General features: G+C 37.6%; 1 protein-coding gene across 2 annotated transcripts in view; it reads right to left on the bottom strand.

Moving 5' to 3' along the window:
• The window catches only part of psd3l (pleckstrin and Sec7 domain containing 3, like), a 241,572-nt gene that overhangs the window by 28,178 nt on the left and 193,221 nt on the right, over positions 1 to 20,173 (bottom strand). For both annotated transcript variants that reach the window (XM_088629209.1, XM_088629210.1), the window contains 2 exons: positions 16,987 to 17,180; positions 11,006 to 11,076 (listed from right to left, as the gene is read on the bottom strand). In XM_088629209.1, coding sequence (XP_088485335.1) covers positions 11,006 to 11,076; positions 16,987 to 17,180 — 265 coding nt within the window. The remainder of the gene's footprint in view (positions 1 to 11,005; positions 11,077 to 16,986; positions 17,181 to 20,173) is intronic.

Genomic DNA, 20,173 nt, shown 5'->3' with positions numbered 1-20,173 from the left:
CAAATATGGGTTTTTTTATCTGTCACTAATCTCAACTCATCATTGAATTCCTGAAATCTGGCCTTGTTTCTGTAGGTTTTAATGTCTGATACCATCATGCATTTTTAAAAAATCTAGACTGGACACCCACATACTGTATGTAACACTACCATCATACAGTACTTCTAATTTGTCTTTTCAAAAAATTCTGAAATGTATAATGGCAGTTCAATTACAGTTCCATCTAAGATCTAATGAGATCTTTGAATCCTTTCTGTTGAGGTTTAGACAGAGACAAACTAGCTAGACTGTCCTTATTAAGATAGCTAATTATTTACTGTCTTCTTTGACCCAGGGTCACTTAATATTCTCTCCTTCTGGATTAAAGTGATACGTCTGACAATATATCATGAAATCCTGCTGGATTGCAAGGAAAAGTACCTAAGGTTTCCTGGAACTTCCCTTTGTTTGTTTGGCTCCTATTTGGCTGCCAGGAAACCAATTTGCAAATCCTGGCTGCTTTAAGTCTGGTGTTGTAAAACTTACCCAGGGTGTTCCACACGGTTATATGCTGGAACCTTTGTAATTTAGTATTTACAAGTTCCCTCTTGGGCAGATTATTCGGCCACATGGACTGTGCTTATAACACTTAGATTTACACACAGATCATAAGTACTTTAGTGACATACAATTTTAAGGCATGGATGCTATCAAATTTAACAATCATCTTAACAAGGTTTGTGACTACAGTGTTATTATAGTGCTGAAATAACATCCTTAACAGTGTTATTTAAAGTGAATGTTAGGAAATGAACAAGGTTGTCTTTCCTCATTCTGTGTTAAGTGCCATGTGAAGACCCTTGCTCTGTTGTTATGGTAATACTGTACATGTCTTCATTTCAAAAAGAAATAAGAATGGCTTTCAAAGGTTTCCAATTAAAATTCTGCTAAATAGATCGAAACTATGTTCAATCCATTAACAAATTTTCTAGCTGAATTCCTGTCATCTCTTGGTAATATCCAAGTTTAAACTTGCAGCAAAACACTTGCAATGACTGCAGTAAATAATGTGATTCCATTACTCATTCTTCTAACTATAGAACAAATTCACCATTTTTTTATGTGAATGAGAAAGCAAATCAAAAATTGTAAGCTGTTTTACTCCAGCTGTAAAATACAGTATATTAACACCTATGTACATTAGGAACAAGTAAAGGTTTAATCCATGCTGAAAAGAGAAGAAAAGAAACACAATGTTTCGACTGTGGAGCCTTCTTCGGGTGAAGGGTGAACCTGAAATGGTTATAGTTCTCCCTGTAGGCAGGACTTCATCTCTCTGTACTTCACACTCCAACATACAAAAACACATTAGTTCCCAGAGTATAACAAATAAATCAGACAATGCTATGCAGAGAACTAAAATCAATGGCCATAATTAGTCTAGGATTAGCAAAGTTAAAAGGAAGATGCATCAATTGTAGTTAATATTTGTGCCAAAATAATGAATATATTAAACTTGAATGAGCTTGAATGACATAGATATTCATTTTCTAATCATGCAGGCTGATTTGACAATTACAATTCTACTTCCAAGCATTAAGAAATCAGATTCAGGAACAGCATTACCATAATGACTAAGCAACCATGAAAGTACGCCTTGGCTTTTTGTCTTAGAAATTGCTTTAATTCCAATATAAAATACGAACCCATCAATTTTTAATTAAAAGGGGCACTCTTTTATATCACAAAGGCCTGAATCTAGCATGCTACCTTTCAGTTTTGCTTCTTTTCTTTCAAGTTTAACCCTTTAATGTCTAGAGAATAACAAAAATGCAATAAAACTAAAAGAGCACTTTTAATAAAAGCTCAAGCAGGGAGTGCACGTACAACTTCTTGCATATATACATTATGTTCTACCTATGATGTATGTCTATATTATGACTGATATTAACATCTAATTTGGAATAAATACATCCACTGAGCAGACCTGCCACACAAATTGTGGGATATTAAAGTCATGTGGCAAAAAGCCCATCTAGACTTGTACCATGGAATGGTGAAGACAGCTCCATGACTGAGGATATGTCATTGACAAATAACCAAAACCAATTCATCTGATGCAGGGCATTAAGATGCTTAACGCAAACCTGGATACCATTTCCAGATTATTTAGTTTTAGACAAATCACTTTGTTTTTTTACTTTGTGACAACATTTTGTTCTGGTTACACTCTTTTTTGGTCATATTTGAAAATGCCAAATCCATTTTTGCTGCTGCTGAAAGACTAGGGCTGGCTTCATTACTTGGATTACAAGAATTTGATTTTTTTTTTTTAAATGTGCTTTCTGCACCGATGCATGAAAACCCCTGTCCACATTATTTATTGTTCAACTGCCAGATTCACTGCTGGGGGAATACATCATATCAAATCTTAAAAAAGGTTGGTAGACAGAGCTTTGTTGGTGTCGAGTGACAAATTCAAAACAATCTATTTGTGATGCTTTTCCATTTAGTAAAACAAGAGGCAACAGCGAATCAAAATTAAGAAAAAAATGTCTTCACAAATGTATACATCTATGATTATAATTAGATTCAGTCTCTCATGTCTTTTTAATATCTGTTCAAAGAAATTGTTTTGACATCATAAAACCAAAAATGTCTTTCACAAGGTCTTTATGTTTTTACTTCTTGTGTTTAAAATCTTATTCATGCTTCATAATACTATTGTCAAACCCTAGTCCTAAAGGCTCATTGTTTAGGGGGATTTAACAGGCATCTCAGGGAAACATTCATTTTGCCAGGTTAAGCGGATTTGTATTTGACTTACTGTTAGTCACTGATAACATAGATGGAACATACATTCATCATAAATGACTTAACAAATTTAAAATTGGAAATTCTGAAAGCATTTTGGAGAAGGGGATGACACTTGACAGTCAATTCCCCAATTCATCAATGACTGACAAGGTGTTCTCGATCTTTGTTAACAAAAATACCTGCAACATGGAACTGAATTCTTAAGAGGCTAGCAACTGTAAATAGCAGCACTAGTTGCATGTTGTGTAAAATATTTGATTCCCTCAGAAAGCAGCAAGGTGTCACATTGTTGACATGTTCCCTGGATAAAGAAAATGTTCAAGTCTTGCTTTAACAGCAAGAAGTGAGCTTGTTTTGTTTAAGTGTACATGACTGAGTATGGGCACATGCACTTTTACTTTTGCTGGATGTGGAAAAATACATATGAACGTATTATGGTCCACTGCTGTTTTTAGGTAAAAAGATCTACCCTTGTGTTTGTAAGGAAAGAAAGGAACAGACCTCCTACATACAGGGATTTTTTTAAAATAAGCAACATTTTTTTTATGTTTTTAAATGTCGGCTTTCATGTTTCTGAGTTTGTGTGGGAGTTTGAGAGGGTCTGGCCCACCTCCACACAGGCAGACATGGTTCATGCCTAATTGCAAAAAAAAATATTTTTTGACACAATCCAGTCCTCAGTGATGAGGGACTAAGTGACAGTAAATCTGTTAGTATGACTGCAATGATCACATCTATTCCAGTTAGGACTGATTACATTCATTGCATTAATCATTATATAAATTAAAACACTGCATGGAACAATATACAGTAGATACACATATATAGTACATATATACATCATAGATATACAGTATTTTATAATATATATATATACTGTACATGGATACTGTACATATATATACTGTACACTGTACTCTATCAACTACCCCCGACTGTCCACTTCAGTTTATTACAAACCCACGGATTCACACAGCTACCTCCTGTACAGCTCATTTCACCCCAACCACACTAAAGACTCTTCCTTTTTCACAGTTCCTTAGGTTACGACGATTATGCAGCAACGACATCGACTTCGAGAACCAAGCCCTCGAAATGTACTCATTTTTCATCAACAGAGGATACCCCAGCAGTGTGATTGACAGGGCCCTTGCCCGAGCCAAAAACAGCCCCGGACCATCAACCCGATCAGGAACTCCCGCCCTAACAACTGCATTCCTTTGGTACTTCCTTACCACCCTAACACACTTCCTATCCCCAGGACCATTAACCACAACTTTTCCATCCTACAGGATGATCCCTCCATTGGGGCCCTCTTTTCTGATTGCCCTATCATCTCATATCGCCGACCACCTAATCTGCGTAACCTCCTTGTTCACAGCTCCCTTGACCGCCCTCAACAACCATCCACACCAGGCACTTCCCTTGCAACAGAGCTCGCTGTATCACCTGCAAGTACACAGCCACCACCACACTCATTCAAGGCCCCTCGGGACAATTCAGGATCACCCAGACAGCATCTTGTACCTCCAGCAACCTTATTTACTGTATCTCTTGCAGTAAATGCCCATCCATCTACATTGGAGAAACAGGAAGGAGACTCGGAGACTGCTTCAGAGAACATGTCAGGGCTGTGAAGATTAAAGATCTCTACAAGCCCATTGTTTCTCATTTCACCTCTGACGGCCACGACCACTCTAATCTCTCCGTCTGTGTTCTCAAAGACGGTTTTCCTAACTCATACATCAGAAAGACCACCGAAACTAAAATTATTCTGCAGCTAGGATCACACATTCTCCCTTCCCTTAACGACAGACTACTGTTCTTTTAAATTTTCTCCATTCATTGGAAGTTTCATTTCACACCTCTCTGCACCCATTCTGACTTCACACCTCTTGATTGGCCTCTCTTTCTGTCCCCTGCTCCCGCCTCTCACTCCTCCTCCCTCCCAACCTTTGTTCTCCCGCTACTTTACCTTTGCCTACTCCCCTGTCTCTCTCACACCTGAAGAAGGCTCCACGGCCGAAACGTTGTGTTCTCTTTCTTCTTTTTTTCAGCATGGAATAAACCTATTACTTGTTCTTTTGCAGCCTACGCATGCTGACGCAGCTACCCACCTGAACATATACTGTACAGTACTACTATTGTACTGTAATAATAGTTTGCAGTTAAAACCCAGTTTATGAATATGACTTACTGGTGGATACTATAACATATTATTAACATATTGTTAGAGCTAGATGGGGACTGGCTAACATCTAGTTTATATCAACATTTGGAGTTTTAGAGAATTTCAATGCAAGACAAGAACTGAGGTGTTTGAGTTGTAGTGGGACTGAGACACACTAATTCAAAGAAATAATAAGGTTTACCTTAGTTAATTAAGTTCTTGGTAAATCAACAGTCTAGAAAAACAAGAAAAAATACACAGAGGATGAATGAGAGAGAGACGGACGGAAAGATATAAAAGAGAGAAGAGAAGAATAGTGCCAGATGAGAGATCCGTTTTTGAATCAACCTTAGAGACCAGGTTCTAGTACTGTATCTGAACCTTGTTAAGAGAGCTAGCCATTCTGTTTGAAAGTTAAAAGCGGTCTCTCCTGATTAGTGAATGCATTTTTTAGAATAAGGAGACAAATTCTTCATTTTGTATAATTTCTATTTATAAAGAGAGTTATTTAACTCTAGGTCGTATTCTGTTTGCTTTAGAAGGGAGGTTTATCTCTCTTATTGGCCTTTTAGTTTCTATAGAGGCTTCTGAATACTTTGTCACAGACAGGGCTTTTTTGAGGTTGGTCAGAACATAGCCCTCAGAGATACCTTGTTTGTAATTTGTATGTTTTATCTTTATGTTGTGTTGTTTAGTGTGCATTATTCTCATTATTAAATATTTATTTATCCCAGTTTACCTCGGATTTGTTACTCCTTAACCAAAGCTGAGCCCAAGAATTAAGATGTCATGTGCCTCTAATTATACCAACCACTCAGGTATATTTTTGGCACTTATTTTACAATTTGGGGGTTGTGATTATTTATTTTAATAATTGATTATCCCACTCAGTACTTTCCGTAAGACTCTAATTTGTGTACCCCCCTCTTTATAACAATATGTAATATACTGTATACAGTATACTATATATGTGTACAGTATAACATGCCAATTACATCACTACCCAGAGACTCCAGCACAGACATCTATTGCTTAGATACTGTGGAAGTTTTAGCACAGCTCCATAGGTACTCTGTGATGGGTTCTAACAATACTTAGGCAATGATCAATGCTCATCTGATCTTTTGTTAGCAGGTTAATGCTCTAGGCTTAAAGTTTGAGCAAGACAGTCATACATTTGGGTAGACACCTGGTACCTTGATTAACCTGGCAATGCTTTCTAAGGGGAAGACTACTAGACAAGAGAGGGTCAACACACAGGACAAGGGAATACCCACAATAAAGGAGCACTTTACAATACCACTAATCGATGACAATAAGCTACAGTACAGCAATCCCATTGGACTGACGAGTCTCAATCCAGAATCCAGTTTATTAGTATTATACCCACTGGGACGCTCCACAGTCCCTGCTCCCAAGAAAACAGAGGAAAAGAGAGTGTTACAGTATCAATGTTCAGTAGATGCAGGTATGTATTGACACACCCTGAGATTCACCTGGAATCTCCACTACTTCTCTCTAGGATGAATCTCTGTTCAACAAACTTCAAAAGGCTATGACTGTTAAATACTGTAAGTATTGTTTAATATATTTTATAGTATACTAATTTATCATTGGCATGTCATGATATCAGGAGCTTATTGGCACATTAGCAGTGTAGCGGTGAGGCTTATTAATAAGGCAGAATTAAGTGTTTCTGAGCTTTCCCAAATTAGGCCTCATTTCTCTGTTCATCTCTGTGGTGCAGCCACAGAGAAAGAATTCATGCAAGCTGATTTAAGATGTTTTCTTGTGATAAGAAACCAGCTCCCAAAGGGGGATGCACTTAGCTAAGCCTGGCTATCATGATCAATGGTCATCCATTGGTGCCTATCTGTCTAGGGAGTGCGAGTTGGACATCTGGATTGCATTCCTAAGTGTCAGGACTAAGTGACTCATATCTCACCTTGATCAACCAATCAGGGACTGGTAGGGCCGAGTAACCCACGTGGGACTCTGATGCCCATGGAACTTTCAGCCAATCAATGAGCTGAAGTTCCTCCAGGTAAAAACAGGCAACACAGAGAGCCTGGGAGATTCAGATTCAGATTCAACAAGATTCAGATTCAGATTGAGATTCAACAAGATTCAGACAAGATTCAGAAGGAATTCAAAGGAGAATCCCAAGGGCAGGACATTCTCGCAGCGCGCCTCCTGACCATCCTGAGACTCAGCCCGGACAACCACGGAACGGCCAGTGTGTCCGAGTGCCAGAACTTTCCTTTGTTCTAAGAGTCTAGAGTTGAGGTTGCCAGAGAGTAACCAGCAGCAGGCCTCGTGAACAGGTCGGAACTGTGGACAGCTGAATCACTATTCAGAACTAGCTCTTCATCATAACGAACTGGTCCTCTTCCTGACTTGCTGGGACCCACAGTCATCTTTTCTCCTGTGCACAAACTTTGCTAGTTAAAGCCAACAGTGAGCATCAGCAGCGCACCGTCGCAAGCCTCACAGCACAGCCTGGCACGGAGCCAGAGAGCGCGGATTGGACAGCAACAGCCTGCAACTGTTTCTTTGTGCCCGCAGGAGATCTGAATCCCCAGAGATTGGATGAGTATTCAACTTCAATGCATTACAGCTCGAGAATTCAATTGTTATCCCAACCAGTTGATATCAATTTAATTCCTAAGAGTTATGTACTTGTTTGAGTATCTAATGTAGAAGTTGTAACCAAGTTCACTTTACGAAACGGTCTTAATGAATGATATACTGAACGTATGTCCTCTTGATGTGTAACACTTTGTAACTGATTGAATATATATCTTTTGTATTCTGATAACCCTCTCGATAAGATCTGTTAGGTTTATATGCATATTCTATGTATTAATAAATGTATCCTCGTGTATTAGTACCTGTGTGTGCGCGTTGTTTGAGTTATGTCGCATGGTTGGATTCTAAAGCCATCAAAAGAATCAACTTTGTGATTTACTGCTACAATTAATAATTGTCTCAGTAAATGCCCAAACCCTACAGAACTGGTGCCTTCAGAGAGCCACTATGATTACATATTTGGCGTCCCTGAAACGGCTATGAATCACTACAGCAGTAAAGTTACAAAACAAATGGTATTTATTGTCAGTTTGTATTGTCTTGGTTGGTAATGCACTCCCAGTAACGTTTTACCAAAATACAGTATAGTTTAAGGATTCTGTTGAGGCAAGAACACTAACGTGAGAAGTTTCCTTGTAGCACTGTGCAAAATGGGATGCATCTGTCTAAATATCTCTCTAAAGACGACAGCTTGGAAATATTTTAAAGCTACTTTCTATCCCTGTGGCAAATGTTTATTTTGTTATGCTCAATGTGTATTATTTTATTCTTATCACTTGAGTCAGACAGGTAAATGTTAGCTGTCTTTACCTACTGTATGCAAAAACAGATATTGATCTTCCTTCCTTGACCTATTGTACAAAATGACTAAGATTAAGGGATTTTATCTTCTAATCTAACAGTATCACCATTTGTTTCTATTTAAGAAAACCGATGAAAATATAGGTCACATAACGTACAAAGTTTCTCAGCATATGGAAACAAAAATTAATTATAAATAACAGACAGCTTTTGAATTTATTCCACTGGCTTTTAACTGAATGCACATTTTTTTTTAGAAACTGTTTTCTATCAGAAAATGAAAATTACTCTTGAGAACCCTCTGAAGTACATACTGCAGCACTTTAAATTTAACTATGATGCTTTCAGCATAGAGGCATTCAACAAACTAAAAACATTTAGCATCTACAAACAAATCACAGTCCAACCACAAGCACCGCTCTCTCCAAAACATTTACAACTATTTGGAACAAAGTATAAAGCTTACCGTCTAGCCAGGCAGCCTATATTTGAGACTAAATATGTAGACCTTACTACTGAGTTAGCAATATGGACTGTTACATAGCTGGGTTGGAAAACAAAATAAAAAAAAATCTACTGTAAGTCTGATGGATTTCTCAGAACCCAATGGGAACCAGGCTTTTTTAGTTTTATTTCAATCTACAAACATTCTCCGAAATGCATCTCCTCCAATTCCTTTCTTCAGCCTCCAAAACAGCCTTGGGCTTAAGAAAAGGAATGATTTTTGATTTAACACAAACATTTGGACAGTTCTTCTCTACAGTGGTGGAATACGGCTGCTTACCCACTATACAAATATATAATAAACCCCTGATGATTAAAGCGAATTGTAGGTAAATCAAAAAGTTAAGGAAAAAAATCTTTGCACAACAAAGCACATTTATTTTGATAACCATATTTCTTGACATCTAAAAACAGACTACAAGTCTGACATCGAAGAAAGGGGGAAGTAAAAGGCGATGGCCTTTTTAGCACATCATTAATCATATTGTTGAAACTAGCAATAAGGTAAACCCAGGGATGTTTTAATGTTGCTCAGTTCAATCCTCATTTGGAAAACAAAATGGCTTGCAAAGCAAACGAAAAGGAATCCCATTACAAGGGACTGCAGAAAATTCAATTTACTGTATACTGATTATGGTTATTTTTTGTGGTTAACACCCTGCTTTGATATGAAGTGTAAAGATTCCTCATTTTGTATATTACAGAATACATACTGTAATATTACACATATACTATATCGAGTTAGTATTACAGCTAAACAAGCACAAACACCTTTTGATTACATGGTTTTATATCTTAGCCAAAAGGCCAGACCCCTGAATAAAAATAAATAAAATATTGCATGTTATTCCCTTTTCCTACCAATTGTCTTCCTAACAACTGCAATTAAAAAAGAAACAAAAGTAGTTTCTAACCTGTGTCAACAAGCTGGTTTAACAGTACCTCAAGCAGTTTGTGTTCCGTTTATATATGCTGGGGGCATACGAGATGTAAAATACAGTTTGCAACTTTATTAGAGCACAAATACAAAAAATGTAAAACATAATATGAAAACATAAATGAAAGGAGGTCACCTGACCCATCATCATTCATGAGACGTAAAACCGAGGTCTTGACTCTCTGTGGTCATTAAAAAACCCAGGGCGTTTCTTGAAAAGTGTAGGGGTGTAACCCCGGCGTCCTGGCCAAATTTCCCATTGGCTCTTACTAATCATGGCCTCCTAATAATCCCCATCTATGAATTGGCTTCATTACTCTGCTCTCCTTCCCACTGAGTGCTGATGTGCGGTGAGCGTTCTGGCGCACTATGGCTGCCGTCGCATCATCCAGGTGGATGCTGCACATTGGTGGTGGCGGAGAGGAGTCCCCATTACCTGTAAAGCGCTTTGAGTGGAGTGTCCAGAAAAGCGCTATACAAGTGTAAGCAATTATTATTATTGTTATCATCATCCTCTCAGTCCTTTGATATAAATTCTACATTTTCAACTACAGTATATAGCCAGTGATTTTGTTTTTAAGACACTTGATCACTGGTATAAATTAGGAAGAGAATCGGCTTAATAAGGATTCCAGTAGTACTTCGCTAATTACGCAAATTAGAGGCTTTTCCTATTACACAATTTGTTTAGTACGCCTTCACCAGTTCTCATTCCACTGTATCAAATACAGAGGAGATGAAACAGTCTTCCTTGGCATCATCAGCTGGGTCTATCTATCACAAGAAGATTTGTCCCTTAACCCAGTACTTCTTCAGGATAGCGGGACAGCAGTGATGATCAGCCACTGCTTGCCTTTGGCGATCATAATGAATAATCCTGTCTGTACCAGAGCCAGCATGAGGCTTTTTCTGCTGCCTCCATCATCTGTTGCACCACTGACTTTCTATCTTTGCTGTTGATCCCCAGCTCTCCTAATATCCTCCAAAGTGACCGGGCTGGAAAACCACGCCATCCTACCTCAACTGGAAATGACCAGACTTTCAATCTACCAGACCAGACTTAATCTACACTATCTTCAGTTCCTAACTAGACGAATGTAGCAGTCCAAGAAGTTAGTAAAGACCCAACAGGCTTTGCCTTTTAGATCCATGTTGACTAAATGTGCTTTAAAGACTCAAGCGTGACGAAATGGAATAAACATTTTTACCTTCTGCAAGTAAAGGATCATTCCTTTGAGAACAGCATAAAAGGTCTTCCACCCTCTTTTGCCTCTGGGAGCTGCAACAGACATTAACAATTTTTTTTTTTACATTTCAGACATTTACATTCAAATATTAACATCACAGATTTAAAGTAAGAAGTTGGCCTTTGTAATGCATTTTGTAAAGTAAAGTAATAAGGGCTGTGGATGGACCATGGTGGCTAATTCTCTTAGCCCTGATTGTCTCAATACACTTAATCCCTCATCATAAATTGTGCATGATGAGTACATTTCAAGCCACAATAAAAGTAAAATGTACACAGTAACTTGTGAAACAAAATCCAATTTTCAGGTATGTGCAGCACTATATTCTGCAATTCAGAATGAGATAACAAAACTTCCAGGGAGTAGATGTGGCCCCATTACATTGTAAACAAGCGGGCTTGTGAAGACATCTCTTTAAATCCAATAGAAATATAGCTCTGGACTTCAAGATGATTTTGCCGATAAATGGAACGTACTTGTGAACTATGCATGCAGATCATGATGGAAACTTTCTGCAGTTAAATATCTGCTGCACAACCTGTACTTGTTTGCTCTTCCATCACATTACATGCATTATTACAGTGACCAGTGAGCAGGAAGGGCCGCTTTATGTCACAATTCTTGGCGAGACCATGGGTTTGCGACAACATGGCAAATTATAATACTTTCACAACATACATTTGTGATTAACTCAAAACTTGTCCAATTTTTCTATACAGTCAATTAATTTCTTTTGTAACCAAGATTTAATAACCAGCCTGAGAAATTGGGACTGTAGTTCCCCTTTATACCGTAATGTACCGTGTTTGCTTTCCCAGTGAAAGATGTGTAACAATATTGGTCACAAATACAATACTATATATCCTAATGGAAATGATCTTCTGACTCATTTCACCACAAACTGCATAAATCCTACACTGCTCTTTATGTTTTCCATTCAATCTCCCCCACCTTTGAGGGAATCTAAAAGAGAGGTCAGAAAGCTATGGTAACGCAGGAAAAAGTCAAGTGCATAGCAACAGTCTCTTTGGCCTACTTCACAGTTCTCCTAACAAGGCACAATCGGAATCGAACTCCTACTCCCTATAAAAGAGAACCTTTTTTTTTACTTTACTTTCTTTGGTATTTTAGCCATCAAGAAATCTCTATTTTTTCTTTTTAATGGGAGGCCCTAAAATACTCTACTTAAAAATGCATTTGACACATCTTTTGAAGAAGAGTCCTGTGCTCTGTGAAATCTTTTTTTTGTTGTTGCTTTTTATGATTTTATGACTATTCCTTGTCACTCAACAAATTCACAAGCCCATTATCAGGAAAACAATAGTAGCAATAAGTAGTAATAATTGTAGCAGATGTACTATAACTGAGATTATAGTATTGTACAGTATTACACATTCAAAACAAATGCAAATGAAGGAAACCATATACAGTAAGTCTAGAGTGATTCAGGGTTGCTTTGGATGTACCGATGTAGCGACAGAACAGGAACCAAAGGGCTGCAGCAATATATCACTCTATTGCCAAGTTTCCCTTTGCAATTTGTCTGTTAACTACAGAACAGAATTGAGATTTATTGGAGTTTTTAAACTCCAAAGGTTTTCAAACCTTCAAATAATGAAAGCGCCAATAGATAAGTAAATATAAACCAGATTTTTATCTTAGCAATTCTATTCATCCATTTCTTTGTTAGGTTCCATCATCAGATACAAGATCCTCGTTTGAAGTTACATTATTCAGCAATTATTCTCAGGAATTGCTGTGTCCTACGATGTTAAAATATGTTTTATCAGACGCATCCAGCTGGGCATCCTCTATTCCAAATGACCGTTTTGAAGATGCCTTGAAAGCAGAGGTTTGTTAAATTCCCGACTGATGTCTCTGCAACCCACTGAAGATAAGCTTTTCAAACAGCGTTGAAATGTTGTTTTTCATTTTAATGGCATGATTTGCACATTGAATGCTTTTCCTTTACCATTTGATGTTCTCTTCCAAAAGAGAAAGTGAAAACAAATCATCTGGCACTTTACAGCTCGTGGGTTTGAACCTTTAAATTAGATATCAGAAATAAGAGGACACCATTTGGCCTATCTACAGTATCTATCCCATTTGGCAGTAAGTAGTTGATTGATAAAAGGATCTCATCCAGCTTTTTCCTAAGAGAAACCTGGGTATCAACTCAAGCAACATGGCTGGGAATCTTGTTTTATGGGGCCACAACACCTCTGAGAAGAAATACGCTGTTTCCATCACTTCTATCAGAAGTCACCTTAATTTAATAAGTAAATATAAGAAAATCATTAAAAGGAAAAGTCATTAATAGGGCCTGAAATGTACAGAATTGGGCAATATTTTTTATACCGTAACAGCATGGTCCACCAGTGTTGTGTTAGAGGTTTCTAAAAGTATAAAACTTTTTTAATTTCTCAAACTGGATTTAAAGAACAAATACCCAGTTTTCTGCACACAAAAAAACAACATTTGGTGATACATAGCTTAACACATCCTCCAACACAGAAGTGTGGACTGTTTGCCAGAGGTCCAGATTTAACCATAAGCTTCCAGCAATCTGACACAGCATCAATGTGTGAAGCGTCCGTAATAATTAGAACAGACATTACAAATTTCTCCAAAATGGCTTCGGTCTCACCCAAGACTTTAGGTCTGTCTTATTCAGTTCTTTTTTATACAGAAAGAAATAAGCTCATTCCAGGTGCCACCCAACTCTCCAACAACCCAGTGCTGAATGCACACTGACAACCTCAACCTACGATCGGCGCTTCAGATTCCTCTATCATAGTGCTCATAACGCAGAAAGTAAAGTTCTCTGAGGAACAGCTGTGCACATAGACAGACACATAAAGACCCACTCCTGACTTAAGTAAGGTAAGCCCGAGATAAAACAGAATGTCAGAAGCAACCTTTTCCTAGAAGTTCCGTGAACAGATATAGAGAATCACTGTTAATAGATATTCATAAATAAATAAAAAATGTAAAGCCTTATTATTACAATCAACACCAAATATACAGTAGCAAGCACTTAATACACAGTTAATAATGAAACATTCGAAAAAGAGAGATATTAAGAAGGAGAAGAGTCGCTGAGGAAGCCACACGTGCTCAAGAACAAAGCAAAACTGAAGAATAAAATGGAGCTCTGGTGGATGCTGGTGGTGACTGCATTACACTTTCTCCACTCTATTCATCAGTGGAAGGAACTTACTCAACTACTTGCTCTTAACGTATCTTATATGAATTCTCCATAAACTGGAAGTGTTAATATAGCACCTACAGTATGGAGGGTTTTTATGCAAAGTCAAAAATTAAGTATGTTGGGTTTTCTACAACTCTGGAACCGGTTGAATGTACTGTACTTTTTATGAATGTACTCAAGTAGATTAAATGTACAGTGCGAGTAATGACATAACTCATTCATTAAATTGAATTTCAATCCAAACAGGTCTCTGTATCCCTCAGAAAAAAAGAAAACTAGTACTTGAACATGACAATGGCTTGCCAGAATTATTTCAGAAGCACACTTCACATACAAAAGGAATCATTGTGTTAAATTAAACAACAACCACTAAAATGTCAGACATGTCATTCGATATACCCTATATAAATCACCCATATGAATCATTACGGCAGTATATAAAATATCATGTACAATATGAATGGCAGTATATAAAATAATGTGTTCATCATGCAAGTGTTCAGAATCAGCTTGTATTTTAATATAACACAGAGGTGCTAGAATTGAGAGCGACTCTCTTCAATTTCTTCAAAACGTAAGATATTTACTTATTTCGGCCTTTGAATGATTATATGAATACCATTAACAGGCAAACAAAAGTGTGGTACTGTCTGTAAAGGATAGGCTCGTTACCAGTCAAACACTTTTGAATTATAGGGCTTATACTGTATACTTCAAGTGAATCTTGATTTCAACTACCCATGGCTGGGCTCCTCTACTGGGCTGCGAAAAGCCATTTTGGCTCAGAGCCTACTCTTGGAAAAAGTTAGAGCCAAAACAGTTGCTTCTTATGGAAGTCTTCCAGGGATGTCAAGTGAGTCTTTCATTTATGGTGTCATGCTGCAGCAGTGGTTTAACAGAGCTGCAGAGAGAAGACTAACAAAAGCTCAGTTGCAGGACTAAGATAATTTGTCGGGTTTTTCTGGACAAGCTCCCGAAAGAGAATAGCTACGTGAAGTGAAGGAAAAGAAAAGATACAGGCAGACTGAAAAAAGGCGGTGACTGGAGAACGGAGCAAAAAACGGGCAAAGGCTGTCTGGAAAAAAAGGGCTCAAGTGTAGCGGAGAAAAGAGCTGCCTGGCTTGCAGCAGCAGAAAAAGTGTAAACAGAGACGTACAGTATGGACAGAAGGAAGAGACAGTGAACAGTCAGTGAATCCAACTAGAGAAAAATAAAGGAGGCAATCAGCGGGTTGAGCTTGCAGAAGGCTGGTGTTTGTAGCAGGGATGAAGGTCTTGAATCAGTGCTCTAAAAATAAGAGAAGAAACAGGCTTCTAGGTATTGGCTACAGAAAACAGGTAAGTTGCTTCTGTACCTCAATGTCGGAGCACGGACCAGAGGAGAAAGCCATCTTAAATAGCCAGACTGATTGAGAACCTGATTGACTACCTCCAGTGGAATTGCAGAGCTAAATCTGAGAATGGAAAGCCGCAAAAAATGATAAACAATGTCCAACATATGCTCACTTGCCATGACAAATGTTTCACAGATGACCAAAGCAATGGTAAAGCACGTATAACTAAATGTAATTTGTGTGGCTCACAAAGCTGCATTTTAACGAAGACAGTCAGAGGAAGCAGATCCAAACAGCACAAGGCATAAAAAATACAGAATAAAGTGAAAAGGACATCATGGGAAAAGTGTTAGAAGTGACAAAATTTGGCGTGTTATTTTATTAATACACCACAGGGACCTCTACATGTTTCTTCATGGAATATCACTTGGAATCATTTTGTAATATGACAATACACTCGTCTGTTGTTTTATTGCAGATCCAAACAGCTCACATTTTCCAACAGCTGCATGAATTAAAATTATAAACCGATGATGCCAATGACCTGCGTGATGTAACAGCCAAGCAAGGGGGTCCAGAGACTCCACCTGCATTGGCTTATCTGCGCAGTTAATTTGAGAAGCTAACGACAGAGGTTGCTTAACTTGTCTCCACATTTGCTCTAGAAAACATCAACCATGACAAGAAGCAATTAAAATGAGTTTATTATAGAACAAAATGAGAACAAAAAATGCAGAGAAACCTTATTTTGCAGCCTCACACAATGGAAATTGCTGAAAAGAGCTTGTCTGAATATTCACCTCTTGATTAATTCGATTATTTTTTTCTCAGTTGAATTACAGCCCATGTAACAGCAAACTGAACAAGCTTGTTCAGGATAGTAAACTGAGTATTAATTTATTATGATTATATATTTAATTGACAGCTTAATTTTGAATTAGATATAATAGTTTGCTTAATTTCAAATGAACTATATGTTTTGTTACCATGTTGAAGAACATTTCCAAAATCTAGTGACCTACAGTATAACAGACCATCCTACAGTATGTTACTGTGGCACGGATAGTTAAGACACACCCTCATACAGACTACAAACAAAGCATTTTTCTTTGACTGATGATGCTTGGTTGACATACTATCAAGAAATTATGACAGCAATTTACCTGGAAAATGATACCAATCAAAGAGGAATAGAATATATACACTATAGCATAACTAGAACTGATATCACTTTTATTTTTGAGTCACCAACAAATTTGCCCTTCACAATTCAAAAAGACATTCTTAAGCAATCCTAGGCAGCAAATAAAAAAGGACCAGCAGATAAAACAACGTACACATGTTTTTAAGCAAAATAATTATTTGTTTCCTAGGTCATAGCCCAATCTTATTACTTACTTTTCTTTCCATCCATATCGGCGTGGATTTTCCGAGCAAGGAAGCCTGTTTTATAAACTGCAGCATTAGGATCATGGGTGATGTCAAGGAAAGGGTTACTGCCACTGCCAATTCGACTGATGCTTTTTGTGTGAGCATTATCAGTCTTGTCATCAGCAAGTTCAGACAAAGATTTCTTCAGTTCATCTTCATCTCTGCAAAAGGGAGAAAGGTAAAATGCATTACTGATAATAGCACAATTAAACTTCTTTGTTCATTGGCAAGAAAGTGGTGAAATCACTTGACACAAATACTACATATCCTAGGTATATTTCAAAGGAGGAAAAAGCACTAATTTATTCTGCTTTACTAAGAGTCTGAAATTGAGCAGATGGCTGCAGTAGGGAGCTATGTGCAGGTATAGAACAACAGTGTTTGTGGTTTCCTTCGACGAATGAAAAAGATGGACATTTTGAATGAGACTTGAATATCTTTCGGTGCTTAAAACACAAAAGTAAAAGATTTTGGAGGTACAACAAATTTGGTGAACAAAGCAAAAAAGATGGGAATGAAATATTTTGTATTGTCAATGTAGTAAAACAAGCATGAAGGAATCTTATTTTTTGGCTTTTATGTGATACTTAAATTTGGCCATGAAATAAAATATGAAATTACTTCCAGCTGTTAGGTTTAATTATTAAGCTCTTCTGGCATCTTTTAAAGCATCAAATATATATATTTTAATATACTGTAGGTCTCCCAGAAGTGGAAGAAAAGCCAAAAATCAATCTGGAATGTTTGTGGACTGCACACATTCTGGATGAAGTTATGGCTGGAATTTTCAGAAGTACTGGAATGAAGAAGTTATGCGTGTTCTTTGCCAAGAATGGGTGTTTTCACAAAACATCAAGTGTTCACATCAAGAACGTTAATCACCAAAACAACCCATGATAAAAGGAAAGCTTGAAAAATTATAAAATGCAATATCAGGGAGTTACTCCATCTGCTACTGGCAGAAGTGGCCATGTGCAGTCCAGTAATGAGCTCACTCTCTTTGTGGCTTGGAATAGCAACCCATACTGTATACGGACAGCCTGTATGTAAAATAAGCTTTGATGAAAGCAGTTGAAAACATGTTCAATGATATTTTCAACGCATAAAGACAAAATAGTTCAGCATGTGAAAGAACTACCCCTTTCCAACTCAAGAAAGACCATATTTTATGCATAATTTCATGTACAGTATATTATGGATGGATGGCAGGAAAATGTGATGTACTACTGAAGACAACTTCAGAGTAGAGCCATGTGCAATAATAACACTGCATGGAACAACTCATGGGGATTATGAGTATGATGTAGTTAAATAAGCGTTTTGGTGAGAGAAGGATAGAACCTGAAACTGTCTGAATTGTGGAGCACCCAATATGACGTCTGTACAAAGAAAATAATCTTGAACATCCTTTTATGCAATTTCATAACTCACCAAAATGATCTTTATGCAAGGGTGGCAGGGCATGAATTACAACACTTTATAGATCAGACAGAAAAAATCTGGACCTGAACTGTGTCTGTTCAGTTTTAAAGAAGTGCTCCAATGAGTCATCAGTATGGTGCTCTGGTGCTCTATGACTCCACATAACATAATATTTAAGTCAAGGAAAAGTCCTTGCATATTTCACAAGCAGTTAGGCAGAAATCAATTCCTTAATTGAAAGCAATACAATTATTCTGAATGAGCAAATCATGCAGTCATGACCTCTACTATATCTGGCAAAACATCTGAACAATCACATGCAGGGATAAGAGTAAACTGTAAACATTACAGACCAACTAATAAATAATTTATTAGGAAAGTATCTTTAGATTTTCTGAAGACATTAATGGGATAAAAGCTGTAGTATACTTTCCAGGTTTCAAGTTCTATTTTGACCTATGTCACATAATTATCAGCAATTGTCAACTGTCAAAATTAAATTATAATAAAAAATCTGTCCAAGAAAGTGAAGGTTGTTAATCCATTTTTTACAATTTAAATAACAGTGCTATTTCTCCTATTTCAGCCATAGTAGCATATAACTTGACACACTTTACTTGTACCTGGGGGAGTTCACTGACACATTTGAACCAATATTTCAACCAGTTCAACACAACCGGCATTTAATTTTCTTGTGCAACCTCATAGTACAAAAAAAGAACCTGAACATCAAAAAAATAAAACGGCTGGCTGCAACTACGTTCCTGTCAAGTTCTAGTTGTTAGACAAGCCAAGTATCTAAATGTCATATTTGATATTTATTTAAATAATCAGACTCAATTTTGCTATGATACCCAGGCTATGAAAATAATTCCAACTGAACTACAGTGCAAGTGCAACTGTGTACAGCTGTACTAAAGCAATGAAATTGCAAGTTAACCATGTAGCCTGTCAGTTTAGTTTTTTACCTAACTAGTCTGGCAGCTTCAAGGAAAAAAAAATGTGGAAAAAAATGTTAAATATCAATCTATAACTTAATTTCACTGCTGCCAAGACATCACTGAACATATAGCTATAAGACTTCTGCAGACATGCAAGCAATAATGACATTAATAATAATAATTGCTTACACTTATATAGCGCTTTTCTGGACAGTCCACTCAAAGCGCTTTACAGGTAACGGGGACTAACCTCCACCACCACCAATGTGCAGCCATAGTGCGCCAGAATGCTCACCACACATTAACTGTGGAGGAGGAGAGAAGAGTAATGAAGCCAATTCATAGATGGGGATTATTAGGAGCCCATGATTGGTAAGGGCCAATGGGAGTTACATCCCTACTCTTTTTGGGAAACACCCTGGGATTTTTAATGACCACAGAGAATCAGGACCTCAGTTTTACATCTCATCCGAAGGACGGTGCCTGTTTACAGTATAGTGTCCCCGTCACTATACTGGGGCATTAGGACCCACATGGACCACAGGGTGAGCGCCCCCTGCTGGCCCCACTAACACCTCTTCCAGCAGCAACCTTAGTTTTTCCCAGGAGGTCTCTTATCCAGGTACTGACCAGGCTCACACCTGCTTAGCTTCAGTGGGCTGCCAGTTGTGAGTTGCAGAGTGATATGGCTGTTGGCATAGAAAATCAAACTGAATGGTGTAAAGCATCTCAAACAAATGATACTGGTCTTCTAATTTCAGAAGACAGTGTGGTATGTGGCAGCAACAACG

Source organism: Lepisosteus platostomus, chromosome 4 (genome assembly GCF_059453375.1).
Source record: "Lepisosteus platostomus isolate fLepPlt1 chromosome 4, fLepPlt1.hap1, whole genome shotgun sequence".
NCBI classification, from domain to species: Eukaryota; Metazoa; Chordata; class Actinopteri; order Semionotiformes; family Lepisosteidae; genus Lepisosteus; species Lepisosteus platostomus.
The sequence above is the reverse complement of the archived record's forward strand: the minus strand, read 5'-3'. Positions and strand labels throughout refer to the sequence as shown.